Source organism: Aphelocoma coerulescens, chromosome 29, assembly GCF_041296385.1.
Source record: "Aphelocoma coerulescens isolate FSJ_1873_10779 chromosome 29, UR_Acoe_1.0, whole genome shotgun sequence".
NCBI lineage: Eukaryota > Metazoa > Chordata > Aves > Passeriformes > Corvidae > Aphelocoma > Aphelocoma coerulescens.
In genome coordinates, this window is record NC_091042.1 from 1801744 (window position 1) to 1829314 (window position 27571).

The 27571-nt window shown below is 67.3% G+C and overlaps 1 protein-coding gene across 1 annotated transcript; it reads right to left on the reverse strand.

Moving 5' to 3' along the window:
- On the reverse strand, nt 1–26909 carry KMT2D (lysine methyltransferase 2D). Its single transcript, XM_068997818.1, has 55 exons — nt 26859–26909; nt 25335–25413; nt 25137–25263; nt 24822–25051; nt 24645–24742; nt 24387–24552; nt 24101–24266; nt 23900–24014; nt 23655–23821; nt 22651–23525; nt 22265–22399; nt 21306–22168; nt 20978–21091; nt 20547–20657; nt 20340–20444; nt 19923–20104; nt 19683–19847; nt 19482–19588; nt 19347–19388; nt 19023–19238; nt 18798–18941; nt 18587–18703; nt 18183–18307; nt 17909–18098; nt 17418–17492; nt 17001–17105; nt 16693–16866; nt 16312–16396; nt 15965–16209; nt 15611–15684; nt 15482–15532; nt 13664–15343; nt 13337–13510; nt 13106–13254; nt 10812–12892; nt 10597–10720; nt 10415–10502; nt 10197–10263; nt 9792–10024; nt 5812–8925; nt 5587–5730; nt 5350–5514; nt 5108–5264; nt 4942–5023; nt 4679–4854; nt 4180–4328; nt 3939–4074; nt 3721–3857; nt 2197–3367; nt 1831–1967; nt 1577–1707; nt 1209–1494; nt 763–836; nt 553–661; nt 1–432 (listed from the first exon to the last, which is right to left on the reverse strand). Exons 2-55 carry the CDS (start codon nt 25381–25383, stop codon nt 340–342), a joined length of 16275 nt encoding a protein of 5424 aa, XP_068853919.1. The 5' UTR covers nt 25384–25413; nt 26859–26909; the 3' UTR covers nt 1–339.
- Between the last annotated feature and the right edge of the window lie 662 nt (nt 26910–27571).

A 27571-nucleotide genomic window follows, 5' to 3' on the forward strand; every position in this document is an offset into this window, starting at 1 on the left:
ATAAAATAATCGTTATATCCAGACCGGCTCCGCACAATCGCTCCGGCTGCGCTGGGCCCGGTGCTGCTCCCCCGTGGCTCCCCCGCGAGGGAGGCAGGTGGGGGGTGGTGAAGGGGGTGTTTCTGAGCACCCCCCACTCCTTTTTTCCTCGCAGGACGAAGCAAAGAAAACCCTGAGTTGCCAGTTCATCTGTCCGTCCGTCCCGCTCGGGCAGGGCCGGCAGCGCTGCAGCCGCCGCTCTCCCTCAGTGCCCGGCCGCCCCCGGCACCTCCTGCAGCCCTGGGGGGCTCGGCGAGGTCTCTGAGGCGGGGGTGGCAGCCCCCAGCCCCTTTTTCCCAGTTAGTTCATCCACTTCCTGCAGTTCCAAGCTCCACAGTGGCAGGGGATCTTGTGCTGATCGTCCTCGAAGTCGAACTGGTAGTCGTAGGTGAGCTGGGAAGGAGCGGGGAGTCACCCAAAGCACAGAGCTCAGCCCTGCCACCCCCAGCCCCCCTCCCTTGGCCCCCCCAGCCCCCCAGGACCCCCTCAGCACCCCCTCAGTCCCTCACTGACCTCCTCCCCCTTGGGGATGCGCCGGCTGGAGATGATGATGATCTTGTCCTCCTTGTCGAAGGTCACGACTTCGGCCACACAGTTCGGGGCACACGAGTGGTTGATGTACCTGGGGGACGAGGGGGGTCAGCACCAACCCGGGGGTAGGACAGATGGATGTCATGGCTCCCTCTGGGGGCGTCCCACCACCCTGAAGCCCCCCGTGCTCACCTGGCCGGGCCCCCCGTCAGCGTGGCGTCAATGACGTGCTCGTTGTTGATGCGGAACATGTAAATGCCGCGGTTCTGCCACGGAGGAGAGGGGGTTGAGGGGTGCACTGAGGTCCCCATATCCCACCTGAGTCAACGTCCACCACCCCACATCCCACTGGAGACCCTCAAATCCCATATGAGTCCCTCCATGTCCCACCAGAGCCCTTAACACCCCTCCCAAGTCCCTCCACATCGCGCCTGAGCCCCCCCATGTCCTGCCAGAGCCTCCAACATCCCACCCAAGTCCACCCACATCCCACCCGAGTTCCCAACATCCCATCTGACTCCCCCATGTCCTTCTCGAAGTCTCTCCATGTTCCAGCAGAACCCTCAACACGCCACTCAAGTCCCTCCACATCTTGCCCAAGTGCCCACACATCCCTCAGCATCCCACCAGAGCCCCACCTGCTCCTCGTAGATCTTCTCCCGTCGGTTGGCCACCTCGTTGCGGATGATGGTGCCGATGTACTCGATGACCATCGTGTGCTTCTCGATGTCCTTGGCCGCGTAGAGCCCCAGCCCCTGGATGCGGGACCGCGCCAGGTACACGTTGTTCTTCCACTCCGTCTTCAGGCGCCGGTACTGGGAGGACTTGGAGTGCACGAACTGCTTGCTGTAGGGCGTGTTGGTCTCGCCCGTGAACGTGCTCTGGTAGGCCTTGGACATGCTTGTGCTGTTCAGGGTGTGGGGCCTTCCAGGGGGGAACGAGAGGAGTTAGAGCTGGGGGATCTCCAGGGATCCCAGCTCTCCCCGTGAATTCCAGCCCCACTTACCGCTTGTAGTGGGTGAGGATCTTGGGCTCAGAGCGGGCGCAGCCGGTGGGATTGATCATCAGTGGCAGCTCCATCAGGGGATGGCGCCCGTAGCGGAACAGGTAGTTCTGGCAGCTCTCGACGCCCGGCAGCTGCAGAGGGGGACATGGAAGGACCGGGGGTCAAGAGGCAGCACCAGCACAGCCACGGGGCCCTTCCCCAGCAGGGTGGACCCCCAGTATGGAGGAGAGACCCCCACCCATCCCAGGACCCACCGACTCAGCGATGCGCAGCACCGCGTGCACCGTGAGGCCGAAGAGCTCCTCGCCCTTCAGGTACTCAGGGAAGAGTCGCAGCATGTCGGCCTCCTTCCTCATCATCGCCACTGGCTCGATGATCCGGTTCCAGACAGCTGCCAAGGGAAGGGAGAAGCACAGAATTAATGAGGCTGGAAAAGTCCTCCAAGATGATCGAGTCCAAGTGACCAATTACCACCTTGTCACCGGAGCACAGCACTGAGTGCCACTGAGATCCCCAGTGGGGACCTCAAGCCACCTTCCACCGCCCCACCCTCTGGTGTGTTCTGGTGTGGCTCAGCCACTGGGACAAAGGCCGGACGCTGGCATCTCCCAACTCCTTACCTTGTGGCGAGGAGTCAGAGAAGACAAGATCCTCCAAGCCCTGCTCAATGACCTGCACGACGAACTCGGGGCGCCCGTTGTTCTCGCAGATGGTGCAGCGGTAGCAGCAGCGGCGGTTGTTGGTCCGCAGGCTCCAGTAGATGCGCGTGGCCTCGTAGCCCACGGGGTAGAGGGCCGTGACGCTGTGGAAATCGGCCATCTGGTGTGGCAGCAGCTGCCCGATGGCGTGGAAGACCAACCCACCCACGCGGAACATGTGGAGCCGCTCCCCACGCTGGATGATGCTGGCGATCTGCTTCACCTCGTCCCGCTCGATGTAGACGCGGCGGAACACGGTGAAGCTGCTGAGCTCCTGCTCGCAGGGCCCCTTCAGCTTGTGCAGGGGGCACAGCATGGTCTTGTCCTTGAAGAACATGCACTTGGCGCGGATGGCGCAGGCGAAGTGGTACACGCTGGGGCAGCGGATGCGGTTGCAGCTGTTGGTGGCACCGGTTTTCTGGCACAGGGAGCACTTGGTGAGCAGCCCGCGGTGCAGGGCCACCTCCACGTTGATCAGGGCCCCTCCCTGCGTCTCATACACCTCCGTGGACCACAGGGCACAGTTCAGGTGGACCCAGAGGTCGAGGTCAAGGTTGAGCAGGCGGGCCGGCCCGTCCGTGGCCCCGTCGCCCTCCTCGTGACAGAAGCAGCACTTGCGCAGGTCCTGCGGCACCTTTTCGGGGCGCAGCGTGGTGCCCAGCTTGTCGATGAACTCGGCGATCTCCTTGTCGCCGTCGCGCTTGGCCCCCCCTTTCTGGATGGTGACGAGGAAGCGCAGCCGTTTCCAGCGCACCCCCTTCCACTTCTTCAGCCGCGGCCTCGCCTCATCCCCGTCCTCCGGAGGCCGCGAGCGTGGCTTGAAACGGGGCGGCGAGTGGGCGGCTGCGGCCCCTTCCTCCTGGGGGGCTGGCGAGGGGGCAAGTGGCAGCGGTGACAACGGGGCTGGGGCTGCCTCGTGGGGTGCCTCGGGGTTGGGGACCCTGGTGGGCTCAGCGGGGCTGGATGGGGAGGGAACAGAGGGGGACAGCGGGGGCGAGGGCTCCTGGGGCAGGACAGAGAGCTGCCGCACATCCAGGTTGGAGACGTTGTTGACGTAGCAGTGGTGAAGGGTCTTCTCAGGAGCAGGGCTCTCCTGTGGCACAGGGAGGGGGGAACAGGTCAGAGCATTGCAGGGATGGGGACCCCCAACCTCCCTGTGCATCGCAGGGAGGGGTCCTTGGCCCTGCAAGGACACCTCAGCACCCCATATTCCACCGACCCTGCAAGGACCTTCTGGACTCCTTCCTGGGAGACCCAGCACCAGCCCATGGGGACACTTGGCCCCCAAAAAAGTCCCTGCAACCATGGGGTGACCAACAGAGACCACCACGCACGTCCACCAAAAAGCCCCCGCTCCTGTACCCCCACACAGCCACAGCCCTATGGGTACCCCAATACCCTCCCCCCAGGCTCCCAGCCCCGGCGGGACCCCTGCACGCCACTGACCTGTCTGAGCAGCGTCAGGAGGTCCAGCTCGCCCTTGAGGCTGTACCCCGGCAGCACCGCGTCAAACTGCTTCAGCCACTCGGAGCTGCTGTCCGGCACCTTCCCAGCCAGAGCCTTCTCCTTCCCTCCGAGCATTCCTGGGAGAGGGATGGACAGCCTGTCGTGGGGGTCCCAGCCTGGGGACACGGGGGGCCCATGGGGACAAGGTGAACACTCACCGGCCATATCGGTCTCCACCTTCTTGGCCTCAACCACGGCAGCTCGCACGGGGCCGTCGGGGAACAGCACCTCATAGGAGCTGGGGATCTTCATGCTCAGCAGCTCGGCCATGGCCACCATCACCCCATTGAGGTTCTAGGTGAGAGAAGGGCAGGATGGGTCCAGGGTGCCCCAGGTGCCACTGTGTTGGGCCACTGCTGGGACCTCGAGGGTGTTGAATCCCCCCATGCCCTCGCTCACCTTGGCAGCAGCTGCAGACACCGTCAGCATCACAGAGACCTCGCTGCTCTTGCCCTTCTCCCACGGGGCTCCTGGGCCTGCTGCCCCCACCTTCCCTGGGGGAGCCCCAAAGGGCTCTGTGACCTCATAGGGTTTTGTTTCGGGGAACACTGGTGTGGGGAGAGGGGGGGTCAGAGCCAGGGTCAGAACTGTGCAAACCCAGCCCCACCAGCTGCCACCCATGAGCCCACCCAGCTGCCCCAGATCCCTGCTGGGAATCCTCCACCCTGCAGATCCCTTTCCCTCACATCCCACACTTCCCAAGGACCCTTCCCCTGACTCCCTCAATCCCCTCCTAGATGGGGAAGCCCCACCTACACCATCCATATCCCATCCTACCTGACACCCATGCTCCAGACCCCCTCCCTGTGCTGCACATCCCACAGACCCCCTGCTGCCCAGTCCACGTGGACCACAGACCACTCCACCCTGCTCCACACATCCCTCCAGCCCATCCCACCTGGGATACTGGCCCGGGGGATGATGGGGATGATGGGGGACAGCACACGCTCCTCCAGCTCTGGCTTGGCCTCACTGAGAAGTGGGAATCGGAGCAGCTCCTCGCCCAGGACGCTCTCGGGGGATGAAGCAGGGACGATGCTGTCGGGGGAGTCACTCTCATCGTCACTCTCCATCCTGTGGGGATGGACATGTCAGTGGCTGGTGTCACCCATGGAGGCCTGGTGTCACTTGTGGGGGGGTCACCACGCTGGGGGGTCTCACCTGACGTCCTCGGTCTGGTTGTGCGGAGGGGTGGGCAGTGCTGCCAGCAGGTCCAGGCTCTTCACCTCCACGGCCGGTGCATCTGCACACAAGGGATGGGTGTCATGGCAGGGGGTGACAAGCGATGGCAGGGACTCAGTGCCACCCCCATGCCAGCCAGGCTCACCTTTCTGGCCGTGGGGCTCACGGGCTGGGTCGGCGTCCTTGGGCTGCTCCCCCAGCTCTTCAGGGGCCGTGACACCGTTCACCATCTTCTGCTGCACGGAGGGAGGGGGTGTGGGGGGCAGCGAGGAGGGTGGCGTGGGTGGGTTGCTGAGGTTGTTCTAGGGGGAGACGGCGGGGTGAGAACAGCAGGATGGTCCAGGACCCCCGGATAAGGGGAACACCAGGGAACAACCCCCCTCTCACCTTGGTGAGCAGCTGGGAGTAGTAGTCGGGGACGCTGTCGAGCACAGCGCTGCCGAAGGCGCCCCGCAGCTGGCTCTTCCCGTTGATGGGGCTGCTGCCGAAGGGCGCGAAGAGGCTGAAGTTGGCCATGATGGTCGGCTCCGTCAGTGGCAGCAGCGACAGCTCCTGGGGACAGAGCGGTGAGGGAGGGACAGGGGCAAAGGCAGCCCCTCACCACGCCCTGGCCCACAACCATACCTGCTTCAGCTGCTTCATGAGTGCCTCACCAGGACGCAGCCCCTCATCCTTCCGCAGCTTCTTGCGGGACGCTGGGATCCGCTCGTTGCCTTTCTGCACCCGCTTAGGCTTGGTGGGTGCTGGTTTCCTGGCGATGGAGGGGTCCTGGGGAGGGAGAAGGGGGCGTGAGCCGTGCCAGGGCAGCCCTTCACCCATCACACCCCCAGCCCAGCCTGTCCTGCTCACCTCCCGGCCCAGCAGCAGGGACTGCGGCCGTGGCTCTGTCCCGGTGCTCCGGTTCTCCATGTGCCCATTGAGCTCGCCCGGGCTCTGCGCTGAGAGCTGCACATTCTTGGCCCGCAGTAGCTTCTGCAGCAGCAGGTGCCCGGCCTCAGAGCGCCCACCCGAGGCCAGCAGGCTGTTGGCTTGGCTATCCCCAGGGTCCCCATTGGCCTCTGGTTTCGCTGTCTCATCTCCATCCAGCTCACACTGTGCCACTGCCGCTGCCTCTTCCTTCGGCTCCTGCTTCACCAACACCTGGGCGGCTTCACCTGCTGCAGGGGCCCCCTCTGGCACAGCCCCATTGATGTGGGTCTCACCAGGGTCGGCTGGGTCCACCCCAGGCGCCTCGGGGTCCCAGGGGCCGTGTGCTGGCTCAGGGAGGGCACCGCTGGGCGTGGGAGTCAGCCCTGGCTCCGTGGGTGCCGCAGGGCTGGGGGCCAAGGCCGGGATTCCCGGTGACGTCTTCTTTGGCTCTTGGGGGCTCTGCTCGGGGCTGGCCAGGTGCTGGGGGGCACAGCCCAGGGGCGAGGGGGCTGGTGGTGTGGGGAGGCGGATGAGGCCAGGCTGGGGGCCACGGGAAGCCAGGGCTGCCTGAACCAGCTCAGCCAGGGGCTGCTGGGGGGGTTGCCCTGGCAGCGCCCGCCCCGGCTCAGTGGCAGAGTTGCTCTGTGTCTCTGCTGGGGCACCTGGCCGGGGCTGGAAAAGGGACCCCATGGGACGAGGGGGCTGGCGGGTGGCAGGCAAGCTGTAGTCCGGGGCCTGCCCGGGGAAGGGGCCAGGGGTCCGTAGCGCCTGGTTCTGCTGCAGCAGGCTCTGCTGGTGCCGCTGCACCAGGAGGGCCTGGAGCTGCTGCTGCTGCTGCGGCGTCAGATGCCGCAGCTGCGGGTTCTTGGCCAGGACACCCTGGAGCTGCGCCCGGATCTGGCCCATCACCGGCCCCGGCACCTGCCCCAGGAGACCCGGGGGGAGAGTGGCTGTGCCCGCTGCCGCCGACCCTACTTTGTGCTGAACAGGGCTCTGGAGCCGCGGGGGCTGCGGCTGCCCTGGCAGGGCCCCTGCCAGCCCCTTGCCCAGCTGCTCTGGGGGCCGCGGTGCCGGCACCATGGTCTGTGCCGGGCCTGTCCCACAGCCCAGCGGTTGCTCCGCCACCCCCGCCGTATCCCCATGCTGCTGGGACAGCTCGGGGTGGACAGCCCCAGGGCTCTGCAGCGGCGGGGCGAGTAGGGTGCCTGGCTGCCCGGGGGCTGCCCGCAGGGCAGCTGGCTGTGGGGAGGTCAAGAGGAGCTGCTGGCCCTGCCCCAGCTCAGCCTGGTGTTTGGGGGCCGGGGGCTCCGGGCCCCCCAGCCCTGGCGGGTTGAGGGCTCCCTGCTGCTCCCCATGCAGCTGCCCCCCGCTCTCGCCGCCCTCAGCGTGCAGGGTGCTGCCGTCCATCCCCGCGGGCTGGTCCTTGGCAGCCAGGACCGCCGGGGCCGACTGCATTCCCTGACTCAGGTGCAGCACAGAGGGGGCCTGGCCCCCCGCCCCGTGCTGCGGAAAGTGCTGGATCGAGGGCTGCCCCTGGCCCAGCCCCAGGAGACCTGGTTGGGCAGCCGCTGAGTTCTGCTGCTGCTGCTGCTGTGGGGCCAGCAGTGCCCGAGACTGCCCCAGCTGCTGGGATAGCACGAGCCGGTGGCTCAGCATCCCCGGAGTCTGCGGTGTCAGCTGGGGTGAGCCCAGCACCCGCTGCTGGTGGGGGGCCAGGACGACCTGGCGCTGGGGTGGGGGGTGGCCCAGCACGGGCTGGTGCTGCAGCCCTGGAGCGTGGCCCAGCACACCCGGCTGCTGCTGGGGCGAGAGCTGCTGCACCAGGAGGCTCTGCTGGCTGCCCAGCAGCCCCGGCTGCTTCGGCACCATGGGCTGAGCCCCCGCGCCAGGCTGTGGGGCTGGGGGCTGCTGCTGCTGCTGCCCCAGCAGTCCAGGCTGCCCCGGCACGGCTGTGGGCTGCATTGGGGCCTGGCCCAGCACACCTGGCTGCTGCATGGATGCCTGGCCCATCATGCCTGGCTGCTGCAGCGATGTCTGGGCCATCACACCTGCCTGTTGCATTGAAGCTTGTCCCATCACACCTGGCTGCTGCATGGACGTCTGGGCCATGATGCTCTGCGGCTGCATCGAGCTCTGTCCTATCACACCCGGCTGTTGCATGGACGCCTGACCCATCACACCCTGTTGCTGCATCGACGTCTGTCCCATCACACCTGGCTGCTGCATGGACGCCTGCGCCATCACACCTGGCTGCTGCATGGACGCCTGTCCCATCACACCCGGCTGCTGCATGGAGGTTTGACCCATCACGCCCTGTTGCTGCATCGACGCTTGTGCCATGACACCTGATTGCTGCAGTGACGTCTGTCCCATCACACCTGATTGCTGCATGGATGCCTGTCCCATCACACCTGATTGCTGCATGGCTGCCTGGCCTAGCACACCCGGCTGCTGCATTGACGTTTGTCCCATCACGCCCTGTTGCTGCATGGCTGCCTGTCCCATCACACCCGGCTGCTGCAGCGACACCTGTCCCATCACACCCGGCTGCTGCAGCGACGTCTGTCCCATCACACCTGGCTGCTGCTGCAGTGACACCTGTCCCAGCATGTTCTGCTGCTGCAGTTTCTGTGCCAGCTGCATCCTCTGGAGCTGCCGCTCCTGCATCAGGCGGCTGTCGGCGGCCAGCCCACGCAGCGCGGGGTTCCCACTGAAGAAGGCGCCAGAGGAGCCGGGTCCTGGGGCGTTCCCCACGGGCTGCTGCCCCATGAAGGACAGGCCCTGCTGCACGGCCATGGACACACCACCCTGGGGCAGGCGCAGCCCCCCGGGCTGCCCCGGCTGCTGCCCCAGGCCCTGCGCTCCCACCACGGCCCCCCCGGGCTGCTGCACGCCGTGGGCTGAGAGGAGCTGCCCCGGGAGCTTGGACATGAGGCGGGGGCTCTGCGAGGGGCTCAGGGCCATCACGGCCGAGGCCTGGTGCTGGTGCTGCTGCTGCTGCTTGTTGCGGTACTCAGCCATGAGGTTGGTGTGTTCCTTCTGCTGCTTCCGCACCTGATGGGGACGGCGGGGTGTCAGCGCCAGGAATGGCAGGGTTTTAGTGCCAGGGACAGGGGGGACAACACAGCCTTAGCACTGGGGACAGTGAGGCATCAGCACCGGGAATGGCACAGCGTTAGTACCCAGGACAGTGAGGCATCAGCACCGGGAATGGCACAGCGTTAGTACCCAGGACAGTGGGGCATCAGCACCGGGAATGGCACAGCGTTAGTACCCAGGACAGTGGGGCATCAGCACTGGGAATGGCACAGCGTTAGTACCCAGGACAGTGGGGCATCAGCACTGGGAATGGCACAGCGTTAGTACCCAGGACAGTGGGGCATCAGCACTGGGAATGGCACAGCGTTAGTACCCAGGACAGTGGGGCATCAGCACTGGGAATGGCACAGTGTTAGTACCCAGGACAGTGGGGCATCAGCACTGGGAATGGCACAGTGTTACTACCCAGGACAGTGGGGCATCAGCACTGGGAATGGCACAGCGTTAGTACCCAGGACACTGGGGCATCAGCACTGGGAATGGCACAGCGTTAGTACCCAGGACAGTGGGGCATCAGCACCGGGAATGGCAGATAGAAGCGCCAGAAATGGCCCAGCCTCAGCACTCGGAATGGCACAGCTTTACTGCCAGGGACAGTGAGGCATCACACCAGGACTGGCACAGCATTAGTGCTAGGGACAGCAGGGCGGTAGAACCAGGAATGACATGGCACCAGTGCCAGGAATGGCACGTTTACACTGAGGACATCACATCTGCACCGAGGATGGCACAGTGTTAAAGTTGGGAAGAGCGGTGCATTAGCACTGGGGACATCACATTTGCACCAGGGATGAGGTGCCCACCCACGTGCAGGGTCCTACCTGGTCCAGCTGCTTCTGGATCTTGCTCTGCTGCTCTGTCACCAGCTTCAGCTTCTCGGCGTCGGCCTCGGGGAACTCCCGCCCGGCTTTCTTGGCCGTGCGCTGCTTGGCACACAGAGCCTTGCGGGACTTGCGGTGCGCCCCAATCTGCTCCTCCAGCACCTTCAGCTGCATCTGCAGCAGCTGCTGCGTGTGGAACAGCCACTCCTCGTACTGCCGCTGGTCGGCCTCGTCTGTGGGACGGGGAGAGGGCATGGGTCAGTGGGGACCCCAGGTGAGCAGAGACCCCGGGTCAGCAGAGACCCCGGATCAGCGGGGACCCCAGGTGAGCAAGGACCCCTGATCAATGGGGACCCTGGCTCCCAAGGGCAGGGTGAACCCCATCCCTGCTGTGTCAGTACTCACTGATGACGCCCTGTGCAAACGTGGGTGGGTTGGGGCGAGCCTGGGTGGGGTCTGCGCCGCTCCGCTCCTGGCAGAAAGGGCAGCGTTGGGGATACATGCTGTGGATTTCTGTCCTCCCCCCACAGTCCCCACCCCCTCAGAGAGCCACAAAACCATTGGCCAGAGCGGTTCTGGCAGCTCCAAGAGACCCCATTAGCCCCTCTGGACACTCCACTCACCTGCCCGCTCCCTGCCAGTAAGTGGTTCTGCATCTCTGAGACAGCCGGGCCCCCTGAGAGCCGCTGGGCCAGCAGGGAAACTTGTTGCCTTTGGGGGACACACACAGAGATGGGGTGTGAGCCAGAGCCAAGGCAACTTGCCTGCCCCACCCTGTGCCCCCTAGATTCCCCATTCCTGTTACCTGTTCATGCCTGGGGCCACCCCGATGCTGCCCTGAGCCATCACCTTCTTGATGCCCTTCAGTGCCACCATCTTGGCCTTGGCAATGGGGTCCATGATGTCCTCAGCCGCAAACTTGTCCAGGTCTGCTGGGAGAGAGACCACAGCACGCTCAGCCATACACCCCCCACCCAAAAGGGCCCCGTGCTCCCCAGAACAATCATCCACAGCCCCTACCTGTGTCTGGGAAGAAGCTGTTGGCCAGCTGCTGCTGCATGACGAGCTGGGGGGGCTTCAGGCCCAGGGCAGGGGGCTGCACCCCGGCCATCGGCTTCTGCACCAGCACCTGCTGCTGGCTCTGCTGTGGCTGCCCCAGGGCCACCTGCACCCCATGGGGGGATGACAGCACATGCGGCTGCCCAGAGCCCATGCCCATGTGGGGGGCCAGAGCTGGGCCCTGCTGGGGTGCGTTGAGCCGGGGGGGCTGCGGCGGCAGCAGCGGTGGCCGGGCCACCAGCCCCAGCTGGAGGGGTGTCTGTGGGGTGCCCAGGCGGGGTGGTTGCCCCTCGGGAGGCTGCCCGGAAGCCCCTGTGTGCAGCATGGGGTGTCCCGGGGCTGGGAGGTGGGGGGTGCCACGGGGCAGGTGGGCCGACATCTGCTGCTTCTTCTGCAGCTCCTTCTTCTCATGCTCCAGGAGGTCCTCGATGAGCAGCGGCAGCTCGCTGGCCACCAACGAGCTCTCCATCTTGTCCAAGTCATCCGCCGGCGAGTGCCGGGCACTGCCCAGCCCCAAGGCTCCACTGTCTAGCTCGAACTTCTCCAGCAAGGGGTTGCTCTGGCCACCCAGCTGGGCAGTTGCCAACCCACGGCCAGGGCCGGTGTAGGCGTCCTTCTCCAGCACGGGGACACCAGTGTGGCCACTGTTGGAGAATTGAGTCAGGCCGAGGCGAGCGGGGCCGGTGCTGGAGCTCAGGAGGGTCTGGCCAGGTTTGACGCTCAGCCCCAGGGAGGCAGAGATTTTATCCGTGCCCTGCAGTGCTTCTGACTTGACCGGCACCGGGAGGCGCTCAGGGCCGGTGGCGGTGAACTGGCAGGGTGAGGTCTTCAGGCAGCCGTCCTCCAGCTTGGGTTTGATGTCAGTGGGCAGCGAGCCGGCCTTGGCCTCCACACCCTGAGCCTTGAAAGCCTGGTCGGGGGCCAGTACAGTGCCTGTGGGGCAGGCAGAGAGTCCCAAGCCCATCCCAGACACCAGTCCCTCCTTGGGCACCTCCTGATCCTCCGCAGATGGGGTCACATCTTTGCTGTCTGCAGGGTCGGGGAGCTTCAAGGCAGGCGCTGGCGGGTCCGTCTTGAGCTGGGCCTCGCGCTCAGCCTTCTCGTTGGCCGACTCGACCAGGCGCAGGTGCTCGTTGAAGATGTCCTTCTTGTCACCCGTGTCCAGCTCGGGGTCAGTGTAGGCCAGCAGGTCGAACTCATCACCATTCAGCAGATCATCAAGGTGGGGGTCTGCTGTCTCCAGGCTGTCCAAGTTGTCCAAGTCATCGTCCCCTTTGGCCACATCTGGATCCAGGCTAAGGTTGGCCAAATCATCATCATCTTCCAAGTCCTTGTGGGAGCCGAAGTCGTCGTCCAAATCAGGCTCCACGGGCACCTCGCAGGGCAGCCGTCCCCCCTCCAGGCTCAGGTGGCTCTTCCCTGGGGCCGGCGCAGGGTCCGGAGCGGGGCCGTCCTTGGGACCCTCAGGGCGGAGGGCAGCACCGGAGGACAGCGAGCGTGGGGGGACGTGCTGCAGCTCCAGGGTGGGGGCCGGCAGCGGCGGGGCCGCCTTGGCGTGAGGCTGCTGCTGGTGGCCGTTGCCCATCTCAGCTCCCTGCGGGGACGCGGGCGGCAGCGGTGCCGGAACCTTCTGGGATGGCAGCGCCTGCATGGGCATGACGGGGGTGCAGAGGGCCTGGGGGGTGCCTTCCTCCCCGGGCAGGAAGAAGCGAGGCCGGGGTGCCTGGGGGGCAAAGGGAGACCCCACGACCCCTCCAGGTCCCTTCTGCATGTTGTGTCGCAGCTCGATGAAGGGAGCACCCAGGGCAGCTGGTGAGGGGGGCACGGCCTCGGCAGGGGCGGGCAGGCGGGTGCCCAGGCTGCCCATGGGGGTCCCAGTGGCCGGGGGGGCGAAGCGGGAGGTGACAGGGAGCCGCAGGGCCGCCACGGCCGCCTGTTGCTGCTGCTGCTGCTGCCAGAGGTGCTGCTGCTGCTGCTGCTGCGGGGACGGCGACGGGAAGACCCCACGGGGGTAGAAGGCCTGGGGGGGCCCCACCGCCGCCCTGGAAGACACCGCGGTTTTGGCACCAGCTCGGTACAACCCCAACGCACCATGTCCCATCCCCCTCAGACCGTGCCAAGCACCCAAAAACCCACAGCCACCCCCTCCCTCCTGAGTGCTCCCCACAAGCTGGGGGTACACACGCTCCCGGGGTGATCCCTGCCGGCTCCCACCCATGCACGCTGAGCCCATCGCCCGGTCACGGGGCACCCACCGCCCGCTGATGTCCAGCATGGCTGGCGTGGCCGCCGGCGGGGGCCGGGAGAGCCGCTCGTCCTGCGCAAACGCTGCCTGCACCATGACGGAGCCGGGCAGCTTCCCAGTGCCAGCTGCCGTGGCCAGAGTCCCGAGGAGACCCTTGTCCTGGGAGAAGGAAGGAAAAAAGAGAGTCACCCCTCCATCAGCAGCACCCCGACCCATGCACACGGTGCCTCAGCTCTCCCACCTGTGCCGGTTGGTACGGGGCCATGCCCCGGCTCAGCTCGAAGCTCTGCCCGCCGGCCTCCGGGGCCCAGCCAGCTGGCGAGGAGGAGGCGGCAGCGGCCGCGCTCTCCTTCTCCTGCCGAAGGCTGTTCCGCTGGATCTGCTGGCGGATGAGCAGCTCCCGGAGCCGCTGGCGCTGAGAAAAATCGAGTGTTAGAGCTCAGAGTGGCAACAGCAGCAACGCAAACCACACGTGGAGTGGCTGTCGATGCCTCCACAGTCCCAGTTTTTCCCTTTCATTCTCTCCCAAACCTGAATGGATACAGCCAGATCCCAAGAGAGACCTCACCTGCCGCTGCTTCTCCAGCTCCGACTGGCTCATGGTGCCAAGAGCCCCGTCCTGGCCGCCAGGCAGCTCCGCCAGGTCCCGGTTTGGGGTTGCCGAGAGCCCCGTGGCCACCTCCTCCCTCTTGTCGGCCGTCAGTCCCAGCGCAGCGCGGGGCAGGAAGGCTCCAGAAGGGTCCTGCTGCTGCGGGGGGGCCGGGGGCTGCGGTGGCAGCACCGACGGGGGCCGCAGGGGCGAGAGGCTGTAGGAGTCAGGGGCGGCAGTGCCAGGGCCCAGCGGGCTGCTGGCCTGGTGGAAGCTGGGGGACGAGGCGTAGGCCGAGCTCTGGGGCTTCCCAGAGCCGTAATGGCTGTTGATCCCGTGGGGCTGGTGGGATGGGGAGCCCTTGAGCGGCTCCGAGACGGCCGGGGGGAAGGTGAAGCGCATGGGGGGCTGGCTCCCCGGGAACACGCTGGCGCCGGGCGAGCGGGTAAAGGGTGGCTGTGGCCCGGCCGGTGCCTTGGCGTGGGGGTCGCCTGCCGGGGTGCCTCCAAAACCTCCGCCAGCCGCCCCCACTGATTTGAACCCCGGCTCCGGCATCTGCGGACGGGGGGGTTTGTGCAGTGGGGTGAAGGGATCCCGGGACTGTGGCCGGGAGGGCGGCTGGGAGTAGGGATCTGGGGATTGGAAGCGAGGGGTGACGGGGGACTGGCAAAAGGCTTCGTTGGAGAGCGGGCGGGGGGTCAGAGGGGACTGGGAGCTGGATTGGGACTGAGGGCTGGCGGGGATGCGGGAGAAGGGTTCGGAGGGCAGGGAGCGGGGCGGGAGGGCGCAGCAGGCCTCGGGGGGCTGCAGCCGGGGCGTCAGGGGGGGCTGCGAGTAGGGGTCCAGGTAGGGCGACTGACGGTAGAGATCGGGGTGGCCAGGGGGCGAGGGGGCCAGGGGATGGGGGTCGGGGGGCCGGTGCCCCAGCCCCGGGCTCTGCGGCTCTACCTGAGAGACCCGTGGGGTCATGGGGGCTTTGAAGACGTCGGCCGCCTTCAGCTCCGCAGCCGAGAGGTGGGGGCCACCCGGGGAGTCCCCGTAGCCCATGGCAGAAGCGTAGCCGGGCGAGCAGACCCCCAGGCTTCCCCCATCCTCCTTCTTCACCTCCAGACCCTTCTTCTGCTCCCCGAAAGGCAGGGGAGAGAGCAGGGCCTCAGGGGGCCGCGCCCCAGGACTCCCTGGCACTGAGAGGTTGTCCAAGGAGGGGCACCGAGGCTTCAGGAAGGGGTCGGGGGTGCCGGGTTGGTGCCGGGGGGTGCCAGGCGGCGTGGGGTGGAAGTCGGGGGGAGCGCGGGGGGCTGTGAGGGGCTGGGGCTGGCCAGGGAAGGGCTGGAAGGCAGCGCCCGACGTGGGGCTCTGGCCCAAGGGCGAGGGGAAGCGTGGCTCCAGCGAGTAGGCGGGGGCCGCGCCGTAGGGATCGTGCGAAGGCACTTGGGCGGGGGACTGGGGCGGGAGCTTGAGGAAGAGCTCGCTGGGAGACTCCGGTCCCCCTCCGGCACCCGCTGGGGGCTTCAGGAAGCCCTCGCCGGTGGCGGGGGGGCTGCTGATGTAGACGGGCTGTGCCCCTGGCGGCACCGGGATCCGCAGGTGCAGCGAGGGCCTCTCAGGCTTGCGCAGTCCCTCCCCTTTGGTCTGCTTGTTGATCTGGCTCTCGGCCTGCTGCAGAGAGAGCCGGGCCGTCAGGGCTGGGGGAGCCCTCCTGCTCTCCCAGTGGGGAGGGGACGGGCTGGAGCTGGGTACACCGTGTCCCCCAGGGCTGGGCCGGGGCCGCCGGGCACCTCCCCGCGCCTCACGTACCTTCTGCACCTTGTTGATGCGATGAGCCGCCCGGTTATCTTTGGCCTTTTGCTAACAAAGACACGAAGCCAGCTGACTTGCAGCCCCCGGCGCCCCGGCCCCCCACTCCACTGACCTCCCAGCACTCACCAAATACGGGGCTTTGTCCGTGGCAGGGACTTTCCTCCAGAGCTTCATGATCTGCTTGCAGCGGCTCGACCAGTCTGGGAGTCCAGTACGAGCAGATGAATGGGAGAAAAGAGACATTAGCCTGGACCTGACGAGCCCACCCACATCCTTGGTGAGTCACTGTCCCCCCCTTCACGTGAGACACAGCCCTGTGCCTGGGAGATGGAGCTGAGACCCCCCTGCCCACTTCAGCGAACACTTCAGTGCCACAACAGCCGGGATTTCCCCTCCAGAAAGGGACCAGGGGAGTCACGCTCCACCCACAGCCCCACCCCTCACCCCAGTGGGGTGGCTGCAGCCCCCCCAGAGCCCTACCTGGATAATCCTGCTTGAGGTTGGGGAAGTTCATGTTGGCGTAGAGGACGGGGGAGATGGTGGAGAGCTCGCCCAGCTCCTCGTCCTTCTCCCAGCGCTGCAAACTGCGCTGGTTGTAGGACAGCCCGTCACCCTCGCCCTCCGTCGTGGGCGTCGTGGGGGTCGAGGGGGTGGTGGCGGCCGAGCTGCTGGCCCAGGGGCTCTCAGGCTCGCAGTGATCTGGGCTGAAGAAGCCACTCCGTTCCCTGAGTGCAGAGGAATGTCACAGATCATCAGGGTGTGAGGGAACAGTGGGTCCCATGACACCCCGCAGTTCAGCTCCTCCAAGGAGGGCACTCTTTAAGTACCTGTTATCGAGGAATGGGGACTGGCAGACCCCCGAGTAGGAGTCCAAGGAGACGGATCCAGACAGCGAGCCCAGGGAAACGCTCCCTGTGAAGGAAAGGAAGTGGGTTGGAGGGAAGGCAAAGCTGGGGCACAAATCTGCACCCGCCCTGGGGGTCCAAACAACCCCCAGACAGCACAACCCCCAAAATGCTTCTCATGTTCACCCCCAGAGCAACAGGGAATACCCAGGAGCCTGGGCTCTCGGGTACCACGGGCACCACTGCTCTCCAAGCATGTCAACCCCATGAGTTTGGCTTTCCTGGGCCTGGCCATGAGTCCTGCCCTTCATCACACCCTCCAGGGACCTCCTGGGTGACAGGGGCTCTGCCAGTTCCACCCACCCTGCCCCGAGAGCTGGAGGTCTCCTTGCAGGAACGGCCGCTGTGCCCGGCTGGGGTCCTGCCCGGCCTCCATCCCCGCGGCCACGCAGTTGAGGGGCTGCTCCCCGCGCTCTGCCGAGCCCAGCACGTCCTTGAAGAGCTGCTGCACGTCTTTGCTCTCCATCTTGGGCAGCTCTGCAGGGGCAAAAGCAGGAGCTGAGCCACCACAGCGTGCAAATGTCACACTGATGGGAAATGGAGAAAGCTCGGGGTCACGGTCCTGGGACCGCCATGGCTTCAGCAGATGAGGGGGTACAGGATGGTCTCACCTTCCGTGGGGATCTTGTCGAGGTCAGAGCTCAGCGCTCCCTCGCCAGGGGTGGCTGGTTTTTCAGTGTCCCCAGGGTCTGGGGAATCCTTCGGCTCATCGGCCCCTGCGAGGAGGAATCAGGAAGTGCCCTCAGACTCCTGGGGCCCCCCAGCTCAGTGCTGGGGACCCCCAGGGGCAGCCCCCATCACCCAACAAGGGACAGGAGTGCCTCGGTCCTCCAGCGACGCCGCGCCACGTGGGGGCGCTCTAGGCGCCACTCTATGGTCACCAGCATCATGGGAAGGGAACCATAGAGGTCAGCCCTGCCTAGAGAGGCCCCCTCAACCATAGAGTTCTGTCTCGATGGTTGTGGGCGCCATACGCCCCGTGGAGGACTCGGCCGTCGAGGGGTCCCGTGGGGGTCCCTGGGGCTCACCCAGGTCCTCGGCCTTTGCGTCGTCCTTGCCATCATCATCCGGAGCGGCAGCGCTGCCATCGGTGCTGTCGTCCCCTGCAGGGCACCCCAGGATTCAGTGAGGAGAGCCAGGACCCCACAACCCACCCAGGGTCACTCCCTGACCCCCAGCGTCCTCCTACACCCCTCAATGGCAGCCCCCAAGAGTTCTCAGCATTCTCCAACAAGCTCAGGGATGCCCAACAAGCCCCTAGCCATCCTGGGGACCCTGACAACTTCCAACAAACCCGGGGACCCTGGTTGCTGTGGAACAAGCCCAGGAACAATCCCCAACCATCCCCAACAACCTCAACAACCCCCAACAACCCCAGGGATCCCCAACCAACTCCAGGGACCTCCAACCACACTAGGAACCCCCATAAACCCCCAGGACCCACAACGACCCCCCACTAACCCATCTCCTGGACGGCAGCCATGGCTTGGGTTGCAGACCCACTCCTGGCCACACTCACCTCGGGGATGGGTGGGGGTCTCCCTCCTGTCCGGGGTGCCCCCCAGCAGTGCCCCAGCCAGGTTGGGGTCCCCCTTGGGCCTTGGGGCACCCTGGCCCAGGGAGGGGCGGGCGGCCCCGTCCCCCACTCCGCCCGCTGCCAGCAGCGCCTTCCGGCTCAGGTCCATCAGTGCCTTCCCAAAAAACGCCTCCTGGAACAGGAGGGTTCTGTCAGCATCGGGGAGTGCCCTCCATCCATCCCCCACATCCATCTCCAGCCCCTCCATCCATCCCACCTGCAGGTATGGGGGGAACATGTCCTCCAGCTTGCTCTTCTTCCGTCCCCGGCGCTTTTTCTTCTCGTCCCCCTCTCCTGAGCCCGGATCCAGGCCGGCCTCGGCTGGGACATCACCCGGAGCCCCTGCAACGGCCCCCCCAGGAATGAACACTCAGAAAGTGTCCGGGGCTGTTCCTGTGCCACTGGCACAGCGTTGTGGGGTGCAACCTGAGGGCCCCTCCACATCCCTGGGGGTGAGAGGGGAAGGGGAAATGGGAAGGGGTTGAAGAGAAAGAATGGTGCTGGAAAGGGGAAAGAAAAAAAGAGGGAAAGGGAAAAGAGGGAGGGGGAAAGGAGGAAAAGGAGGGAAGGGAGGAAAGCAGAGAAGGGGAAAAGGATGGAAGGGGAGCCACTGGGCCCTACCATCCTCAGGGTGTCCTTCGGTGCTCAGCCCCTCACGCCCCACGTCCGGCAGCACCGCCGAGACCTTCTTGAGCCGCGTGTGGGACTTGCGCTGCCGCACCATGAACCCGCCGATGCCTGGGGGGCAGAGAAGGAGGGGGGATCACAGTGGGGCCTGGAGGGGTGGGTTACAGAAGAGCCCGGAAGGGTTCAGGGCCTGTGGGACACTCACCGGGCCGGTACGGTTTACGCTTCCTCTTCTTGCACTCCTCAGGGTCCTCCAGCCCCTTCCCCGAGTCCCCATCAGCTCCAACGTCGCGGTCAGGGCTGGCCGGAGCCTCGAGCTTGATCTCACACTCCATGTGCTCCACACCCACTGCCAGAGGGGTGCACATTAGTGGGGTCCCATGGCACCTCCACACTGCACGCCCCCAGCTCTCCCGCTGGCAACACCCACCCTCGGCTTTGAGCAGCTCATCGGTGTCCAGGTCACCATCCTTCTTGTCCTCAGGGCCCAGGGGGTCACCCCCCTCCAGCCCCCCATCCCCGTTGAGGGCGCCTGGACGGCCCTTGCGCTGCCGCCGCTTGTGCAGGGGCGACAGGGTCAGGTTGCGCAGCACGGCCATCCCCGTCTCCGTCAGCCACACGCCCTCGAAGCGGAAATACTGGGGCTCTGAGGGGACAAACACCGGCGCTGGGGACAAACAGCAGCACTGGGTGCAGGGCCAGAAGAGGGCACAGCACCGGGAACGCCACGGCCCCGGCAGGGCACCGCACGTACCGGGATCCTTGGCTTTGACCATCTCTGCGGAAGGTGCGGGCACTATGACAGGAAAACAGAGGGGCAGATGAGTCCCCATGCCACCCAAATGCCCCCCCCAAGTCCCCCGGAGCTCCCTCTGCCCCGTGAGCTCACCGGGTTTGACCACATAGGGCTGGCAGGCGCTGCAGTCGAAGCCTTCATCCGCAGCCTGCTCCACCTCCTCCTCGGTGAAGAGGCTGTCGCACGCCGCGTGCAGCCACCTGCGGACAGCAGCGGAGGCCTGTCACACACCACGGCCTTCCCCGGAGGACCCCAAATGTGACCCCCCCACCGAGGCCAGGGCACGGTGCTCACCGATCGCAGTGCCGGCACTGGATGAGCAGGTCGTCCTCCACGTACTTCTCGCGGCAGAAGGGGCAGACGACGAGGCTGGCGCAGGGCGCGCAGTGGGTGTAGTTGTTCTGCCACTCGCAGTGGAAGCCGGGGGACGCGGCCCCGCACTGCACACAGCACACGCACCTGCACGGGGCGGGTCCAAGGGGTCAGCGCCAGCGCCCAGCTCCCCCCGTGGCTCCCTTTGTGTCCCCCACGCACCACTTGCACTTCCAGCCGCCCTTGGGCACGGTCTGCAGCGGCGGGTCCAGGCAGTACGTGTGGTAGCTGATGTCGCAGTCGTCGCAGAGCAGCAGGCGCGAGGGGTCGGAGGCTTTGCCGCACACCTCACACACGATGCACTCCACGCAGCGCCAGCCCTTCAGCAGCATCACCTTGGTGATCTGGGGACACGGCAGGGAAACCACGTGAGCCCTGGGCATGGCCACGGGGGTCCCCAGGCTCGGTGTGGCTGTGGGGGACACGCCAGGGCTCGGCACGGACGTGGGATGCGCCAGAGCACAACTCAACACACGGATGTGCCAGGCGTGACCTCGTGTGCCTCCCACGGGACATGGACAGTCCCTGGGGGGCACAGCATGGTCCTGTGGGGCCAGGGGTCCTGGGCCCCCTCCTCACCTTGCTGTTGACGCAGTAGGGGTGGTAGCACTGGGAGCACTGGGAGCAGGCGAGGAGGTGCCCCTCGGCCCCACGCCCGAAGCTGCCGCACACCACGCACATGTCCTGGGAGGGGGGAGAGGTCATGAGTGAGGAGAAAGCGGCCGGCGGGAGAGAGACAGTCTGCCCCACCCTGTCCATCTGTCCATCCTGCCACGCCCTGGTTACCTGCATGAGCACAAACTTGTCAGTGTTGGAGAAGAGGACGACCGTGTTCTGCATTGTGTCGTCATCGTCCTCGTCCTCCTCCTTGCTGGGCGAGCTCTCCACATCAGCGAGCTGGGGACAGAGCGGGAGGCTCAGCACTGAGGACGCCCTCTCTGTGCAGGCTGGGGGGCACCAGGAATACGCAGGGCCAGCAGAACCCCTCCCCAGGGGGAAGCTCTGTACCTGCCCTATGCTTGTGGGATGAAGCCCCCAGACTCAGCAAAGGCCCAGGCAGTTTCACCTCCCGTGAGACCTCCATCCACCCCATCCTAACTGCTCCCAAGCCTTTCCAAGGGATGGATGGCAGGGAAGGGGATGGGGGAAACTCTCAGCTCTCAGCCTCACAGCTCAAGGACTCCCTGGACCCCACCTCTGCCCCAGCCCAGCCTTACTGCTAAGGTGTCAACAGACGAGGTGGTCGACTTCAGGCGTGCACGGCCCCGGCCTCGGCCCCCGTGGGACCCCCCTCGGGGGCGTCTCCGCCCAGGGAAGCTGCTGCTGCGTCCCTGCGGCCAAGGGGAGAGGGGAGTTACAGCACCGGGGGGCCCAGTGGGACCCCCACGCCAGGGCAGCAGAGGGGCACTGCCCCATCCCACCCCGCCACACGCTCAGCCCTCGCCTACTTGCTGCAAGGGCTGCCCAGGGAGGGGATGTAACCCCAGCGGGGTACTTAGGGTTAGGGGTCCCCCCAAAATTGTGGTGATGGGGGTGCCCCCGTACCTGCTTGACGCGGGAGCGCCCCGGGGAGCTGCGGCGCCGGCTCTTGTCCCCGTCGCCCTTGGCTGCCGGCTCGAAGAGCAGCGAGTCATCGGTCTCGGCGCCCAGCGGCAGCGACCCAGCGTCCTCCTTCTGCAGGCTGGCATCAGCCGAGGCTGGGCCCAGCTCAGGGGACAGCGACCTCCCACCCTCAGGGTCCGGGGACCCCAGCAGTGGCTCCGAGCCGGGGAAGCTGCTGCTCGTGTCCCCCTGGCTCAGGTTGGAGATCTCATTGAGGATGTCGGGCCGTGGGCGCAGGGCGGGGGGCTCGGGGCACCCCTCGTCCGCGTGCCCCAGCAGCTTCTCGCCAGTAGTGCACACTTCCATGGGGGTCTCAGGGCCCAGCTCCTCCGGCTCCAGGAGCAGGGGGGACCCCGAAGGAGACCCCTTGGCTTCGGGGTCCCCCCCAGCCCGGCCTTCCTCCAGCGCATCCTCCTCGCTGAGTGGCGGGGAGCTTCCACTGGTGCCCTCCCTCTCCAGCCTGGGCGCCTCTTCTTCCTCCTCTTCCTCCTCCTCAGGCAGGCCTGGGAAGGGCCCCAGCTCAGGGGCTGGGCTGCCGTGGGGGGCATCTCCAGAGGGGCTGGCTGGGGACTCCCCCTCGCCACCGGCCATCTCCATCTCCTCATCCTCAGGTGGCTCAGCGGGGGCCAGGGTGACAGCAGGGGAGCCCAGGGGTGGCGGCGGGGAGCCAGGGGGGTCGGTGTCCATGGCGGTGCCAGGGCTGCCGGGGGGTTCAGGCAGGGCTGGGGTGGGGGGCTCGAGCACCTCGTCCTCCTTGGCATCAGGGGAGGGGGCTGGGGTCCGCGCAGGTGAGATGGCACGAAGAGCTGGGGGGTAGAAAGGGGGGAACAGTGATATCACAGCCCCCCTGGAGACACCCACCCCCCCCCCCAATCCCAACCCTGGTGTTTCCCCAGACCCACCTGGGGGAGCTGAGGGTGGGGGTGTCATCTCAGGGGGCAGCGAGGGCTCTGGCTCCAGCTCCATCTCCTCCTCGGGGAGCACCTCTGGAGCCAGGGCTGGCGCTTCCTCTGCCACCGTCACCTCGGGGAGGAGACCTGGGGAATGGGGATTGGGTGAGCGGGTATGGGGGTCCCCTCCACTCCCCTGTGCCACCCAGCCTGGGATTGAGAGGCAAGACCCTCTCCCACCTCCCCGTGTACCCCAAAACAGGCCACCAACACATAAAAAGAGGAGGAATACGGGGGTCAGGCAAAGCCAGTGCTGGGAGAAGCCCCTGGTGTGGGACCCCCACACCCACCAGAGATAAGAGAAAGGGGAAGAGGACAGTGAAAAGCTCCCAAATTACCTGGTGGGTTCAGGTCCTCCTCGGGGGGCAACTCACTGGGGACCAGCTCTTCAGGGGGCAGCTCAACAAAGGGGGGCTCTTCAGGGCTCAGCTTCTCGGGGGGCAGCGCTTCGGGAGGAGGTTCCTTGGGGAGCAGCTCGTCGGGGGGTGCTTCATCGGGGGGCAGCTCGTCGGGGGGCAGCTCTTCAAGGGGTGGCTCATCAGGGGGCAGCTCTTCGAGGGGCGGCTCATGGAGGGGCGGTTCATCGAGGGGCAGCTCGTCAAGGGGAGGTTTGGGGGGCGACTCATTGGGGGGCAGCTCGTCAGGGGGTGATTTGTCGATGGGCAGTACTTCGGGGGGCAGCTCATGGGGGGGTGACTTCTCAAACGCTGGTTTCTCAGGGGGCAGCTCGGCAAGGGGAGGGACGTCAAGGGGCAGCTCATTGGGGGGTGTTTCACTGGAGGGCACCTCCTCGGGGGGGGTTCTGTCAGGGGGCAGCTCAGCAAGGGATGGTTTCTCGAGGGGCAGCTCCTCAGAAGGAGGCTCCTCGGGGGGCAGCACGAGAGGAAGGGGCTCCTCAGGGGGCTGCACATCAGGAGGCTGAATGTCAGAGGGCTGCGTGTCGGGGGGCGGCTGATCGAGGGGCAGCTCATCAGAGGGCAGTTCTTCGGGGGCTTCCTCACTGGGGGGCACCTCCACAGAGGCCAGCTCGCCAGGAGGAGACTCAGCATTGCTTGGGGGAGCCTCCTTGGGGTCTGGGGGTGCCTCTTTGGGGTCTGGGGGCGTCTCGCTGGGGTCCAGGAGGGGTTGCGTCTCCTCATCACCCCCCACAGGCTCCAGCTCAGGCGGGGGCATGGGTGCATCCGTCGGCTCGCTGGGGACAGGGGACTCCGACCTGGGATGGGGGAGCCTGGGTGAGGGGGCAGGGCTCAGGCCACCCCTTCCCCAGGGCTGTGGGACACATCCCCCGAGCCACAAAAGGCCTGATTCCCCCCTCCAAACCAGCACCCCCATCCCCACTCACGTCTGGGCGGGCGGGTCAGGCTGTGCTGTGTGTTCTGCTGCCGTGGAGGCATCGGCTGTGGCACGGCGCTGCTGGCAGTCCCCGCACACCGCAGACCCCGGGGACCACTGGCAGCTGGAGCCGAGCCCCACGGGGTGCTGGCCACAATCCGAGCAGACCCAGCAGTTCTGGGGGGAGGCAGAGATGTGTCAGGGGGTGCAGTGGGGGGCAGGCACCCTGTGCCCCTGAGCGAGAGCAGGACATACCTTGCACCTCCAGGAGCCGGTGGGGAGGCCCTGGATGGCCGGCTCCGTGCAGAAGGGGTGGTAGCCCTTGTCACACGCCTCGCACACCAGCATCGCAGAGTCCCGGCTGGGCTGCCTGTGGGGTGCAGGGGCAAGTGAGTGAGGGCTGGGACCCCTCCTTGGGCGCGTATTCCCCTCCCCACCATGGGGCCGGGGGCTCACCTGCAGGTTTGGCACACTTTGCACTCGGGGCACTGCCAGCCCGAGCGCTTGCGGGGCGTCAGGGAGATGTCCAGGCAGGCCCCGTGGAAGTGCTGCCCGCAGCTGGTGCAGAACACCAGGTCCCGCAGGTCGCCCGGCCCTTTGCACACCGAGCACCGCGCATCCTCTGCCAGCCGGGAGAGAAGGGGGTCAGGGCTGCCTACTCGGGGGGTTCTACCCCACCGGGACCCCTGGCTGGGGCAGGAGGGTCCCAGCATCCAGGGGTGATGTCCCCAGCCCCACGCACCCATGTCCATGGCCTCAGCCACGTGCTCAGGGCAGAGCAGCCGCAGGGTCTTCATGGACTGGAAGCAGCCGCTGGCGGCGGCACAGGGGAAGTGGTAGAGGCGGGAGCAGCCGGCGGCCGCCCGGCACGGGATGGTGGCCCCCGCCCGCCCGCAGCGTTCACATTTCTGAGGGTGGAGGAGTCCGGGGGGGTCAGCACTGCTGCAGGGGGCCAAACCGAGCCCCCGCCATCCCCCGGGACCCCTCGGGGTCTGCTCACCTGTGAGATCCCTGAGAAAACAGCTCTGGCCACGCCGGCCACCTCCAGCCCTGTACCAGCCGCCCAGGCCGCACACCAGTGGTGCACCCAGCAGTGCCCTGTGGGGAGGGGGCGTCAGGGACAGTGGGGGGCACCCAGGTGGCAGGATGGGGACCCCTGTGCTGTAACCGCGCTCACCTGTCGGCTCGAAGAGCTGCGCTGGGGTCACCCCCTCGGAGAAGCCAATCTGTGCCAGACCGTCGCCTGCCAGCTCTGGCTCCGGGGGAGGCTGGCCAGGCCCATCTGGGGGCTCGTGGCCCACCAGCCGTTCCGGCCAGTCGGGCACCGGCTCGAAGCGCTGCAGCTCCCGCTGCCCGTGTAGGCTCCAGTCCCCACAGTTGCAGAGGGCGCAGCGGCGGCCCAGCGGGCTGGGAGAGGGCAACGAGGGGTGTCAGTGGTATTTAGGACCCCCCCCAATACCTCCACGCCAGCCCCAAGTCCTCCCACCCTCACCTGCCAGCCTCAGGAGGTCCCTCCGTGTCCGTGCTCTCCGGCTCTGGCCCCGCAGAGGCTCCTTCGGGGGGTTTCAGGGGGTCCCCCTCAGCGCTGCCCATCTCCTCCGAGGCCACGGCCCCATCGGCTGTGGGGAGAGGGGGTGTCACCACCGCAGGGGAAACAGGGACAGGCCCCCAAAGTCCTGCCCTGGCTCACCTGGTGCGGCCGCGTCCTTCTCCTCGCTGGGCGCCTTCTGTTCATCCATCCTGCCTCTGGCGTCCCTGGGGGGCCACAGCTGCAGGGGGGACATCGGTCAGCACCAGGGGTGATGACACCTTCCCTGGTGCCCCTGCAGCCCCCCATGGCCCTCTACCCTCTAAGGGACAGGGCAGCCTCTTCCCGTCACTCTCCCCAAGGGAAGTTTGTGGGCTCTCAGACTGGGAATCTCCCCCAGGAGCAGGGGGTGGGTCCCTCCTCCCTCGAGGTCCAGGACACCCCCTGGCCTCACCCATCAGCCTCTGCCCCCCAGGTCCCCCTCAAGTCCAGGCAGTGACACCCTAACACATCTGGGGCAACCAAGCCCCCAGGTGACCACGATTAAACCGTGGGAGAAGTGGGGGTCGGTGACCCCGGCTCTATCACACACCAGCACCCCAGGGAATCACCAGGACCCCTAAGGAGCCCTCAGGACCCCCCCGAGAGCACACCCAGTGCCCCACACCTGGGGGCTCTTCGGGGGGGATTTAGGGGTGCAGCAGTAAACGGGGTTCCCACCACCAGCACCTGCCTTTGCCTCAATTTCCCCAGGCCCAACACGAATCCTGCACAGCACAGGGAGTCCCGGTGGGAAGACTCACCCCAAAACTCAACGCACAAATCCGGGGGGGCGGGGGGGGGGGGGCATACCCTGATCTGCAGCCGCCCCCTCCCACCGCTGCTTCACGCGCACCCCAAAAACCCGAGAGGGCTCTGGCACCGCGGGGCACTGAAGGGGACCCCAACCCTGACCACGAGCCACACACGGGGTACGGGGGGGAGACCGGGAGGGGACCCGCGGGCACGGGGGGGGCCCCCAACCCAGAGCCCGGGGCACCAGGGAGCGGGGGACGCGCTGGGGCCGCGCCAAGCCCCCAAAAACCCGAGACGGCGCGGGGCGGGCGGAGAGAGCCCCCGGTGGGGTCCCGGCCGCGGGGCAGGAGCGTCGTGTCCCACCCAGCACCCACCCAGCACCCCCCGCCGGTTCCCGGTGGGCCCGGGGGCATTCGGGCCCTCCCCGGAAAGGCTCCGGGGCCGGGGGGGATTTAGGCCCGCCCGAGAAAGGCTCCGGGGCCAGGGGGAGGCCCGACCACGCGGGGACACCCCCCCACACCCTTCCCGGTACGCCCGGGCCACGCTTCCCCCGCTCCCCGGTGCAACCGGGGGGTCGAGCCGGCCAGGCCCCGATCCCCGGCCCACCGCGGCCTACGCTGGCACCGGCACCGGGCCCCGAGCGACGGGCCCGGCCGTACCTGCGCTGCAGCCGCCCGAGCCCCACCGGTACCGGACACAAAGGCGTAGGAGCCGCGCTCTGGGCCCGGCCCCGGTCAGGCCTTACCGGGAGCGGCGGCACGGCGGAGGCGGCGCGGCCCGAGCCCGCACGACCGCGGGGCCGCTCCTTCCGGGGCCGCCGGGGCCCGTCCCGCCCGCGCGGGCCCCCCGACGGGGCCGTTTGCACCCCCGCGCCCACCGCCCGGTGCTCACCCCCGCGGCCGCCCTACGCCGACGGGCCTCGGGGCGCGGGGCGTTCGGTGCTCCCCGGCGCGGCCATTTCCAGAGGAAAGTAGGTCCCGCCGCCCGCCCCCGCCCCGCCCCGCCCGCCCCGCCGGGGCCGCCGCCGCGCTGGGTCCTAGGGGGGAGCCGCGGACCGGGGGGCGCCGCCGCTCCCGCACTACTTTGGGCGGCGGGGGCTGCGGGCGGAGGGAGACGGTGCGCGGCGGGCGGGCGCTGCGGCCGCGGGGGGGGGGGGTGCGGGGGGTGTGACGGCGCGCGCGCGGCCGCAGCGCACGCTGCCGGGCGGGGCGGGGGGGGGAGATCCCTCCGCCGCGCTTAACCCCGGCGGCGCCGGGGCGGGAGCGCACGTGGGCACCGAGGGGGCGGGGCCGGCGGCGCGAGGCCACGCCCCCTCCCGGGACCGGCACCGGGGCGGCCCCGAGGGTGGACAGAGAGAGGCATTCGGCACCGCCACGGGGTTAGAGGAAGGGAGAGTGGGCTCCGGGATGGGGGTCGCCCGAGCAGCCGCCCGGACCGGGACCGCCCACCGTGTCCCGGGCTGTGTCCGGTCCCAAGGTCCCCCGTAGCAGCCACCGGGACCGGTCCCGATGTATCCGGAACAGCTGCTGTGTCCGGTCCCGGTGTCCCCGGTCCCGGTGTCCGCGGAGCAGCCGCTGCATCCGGTTCTCGAATCCCCGGTAGCA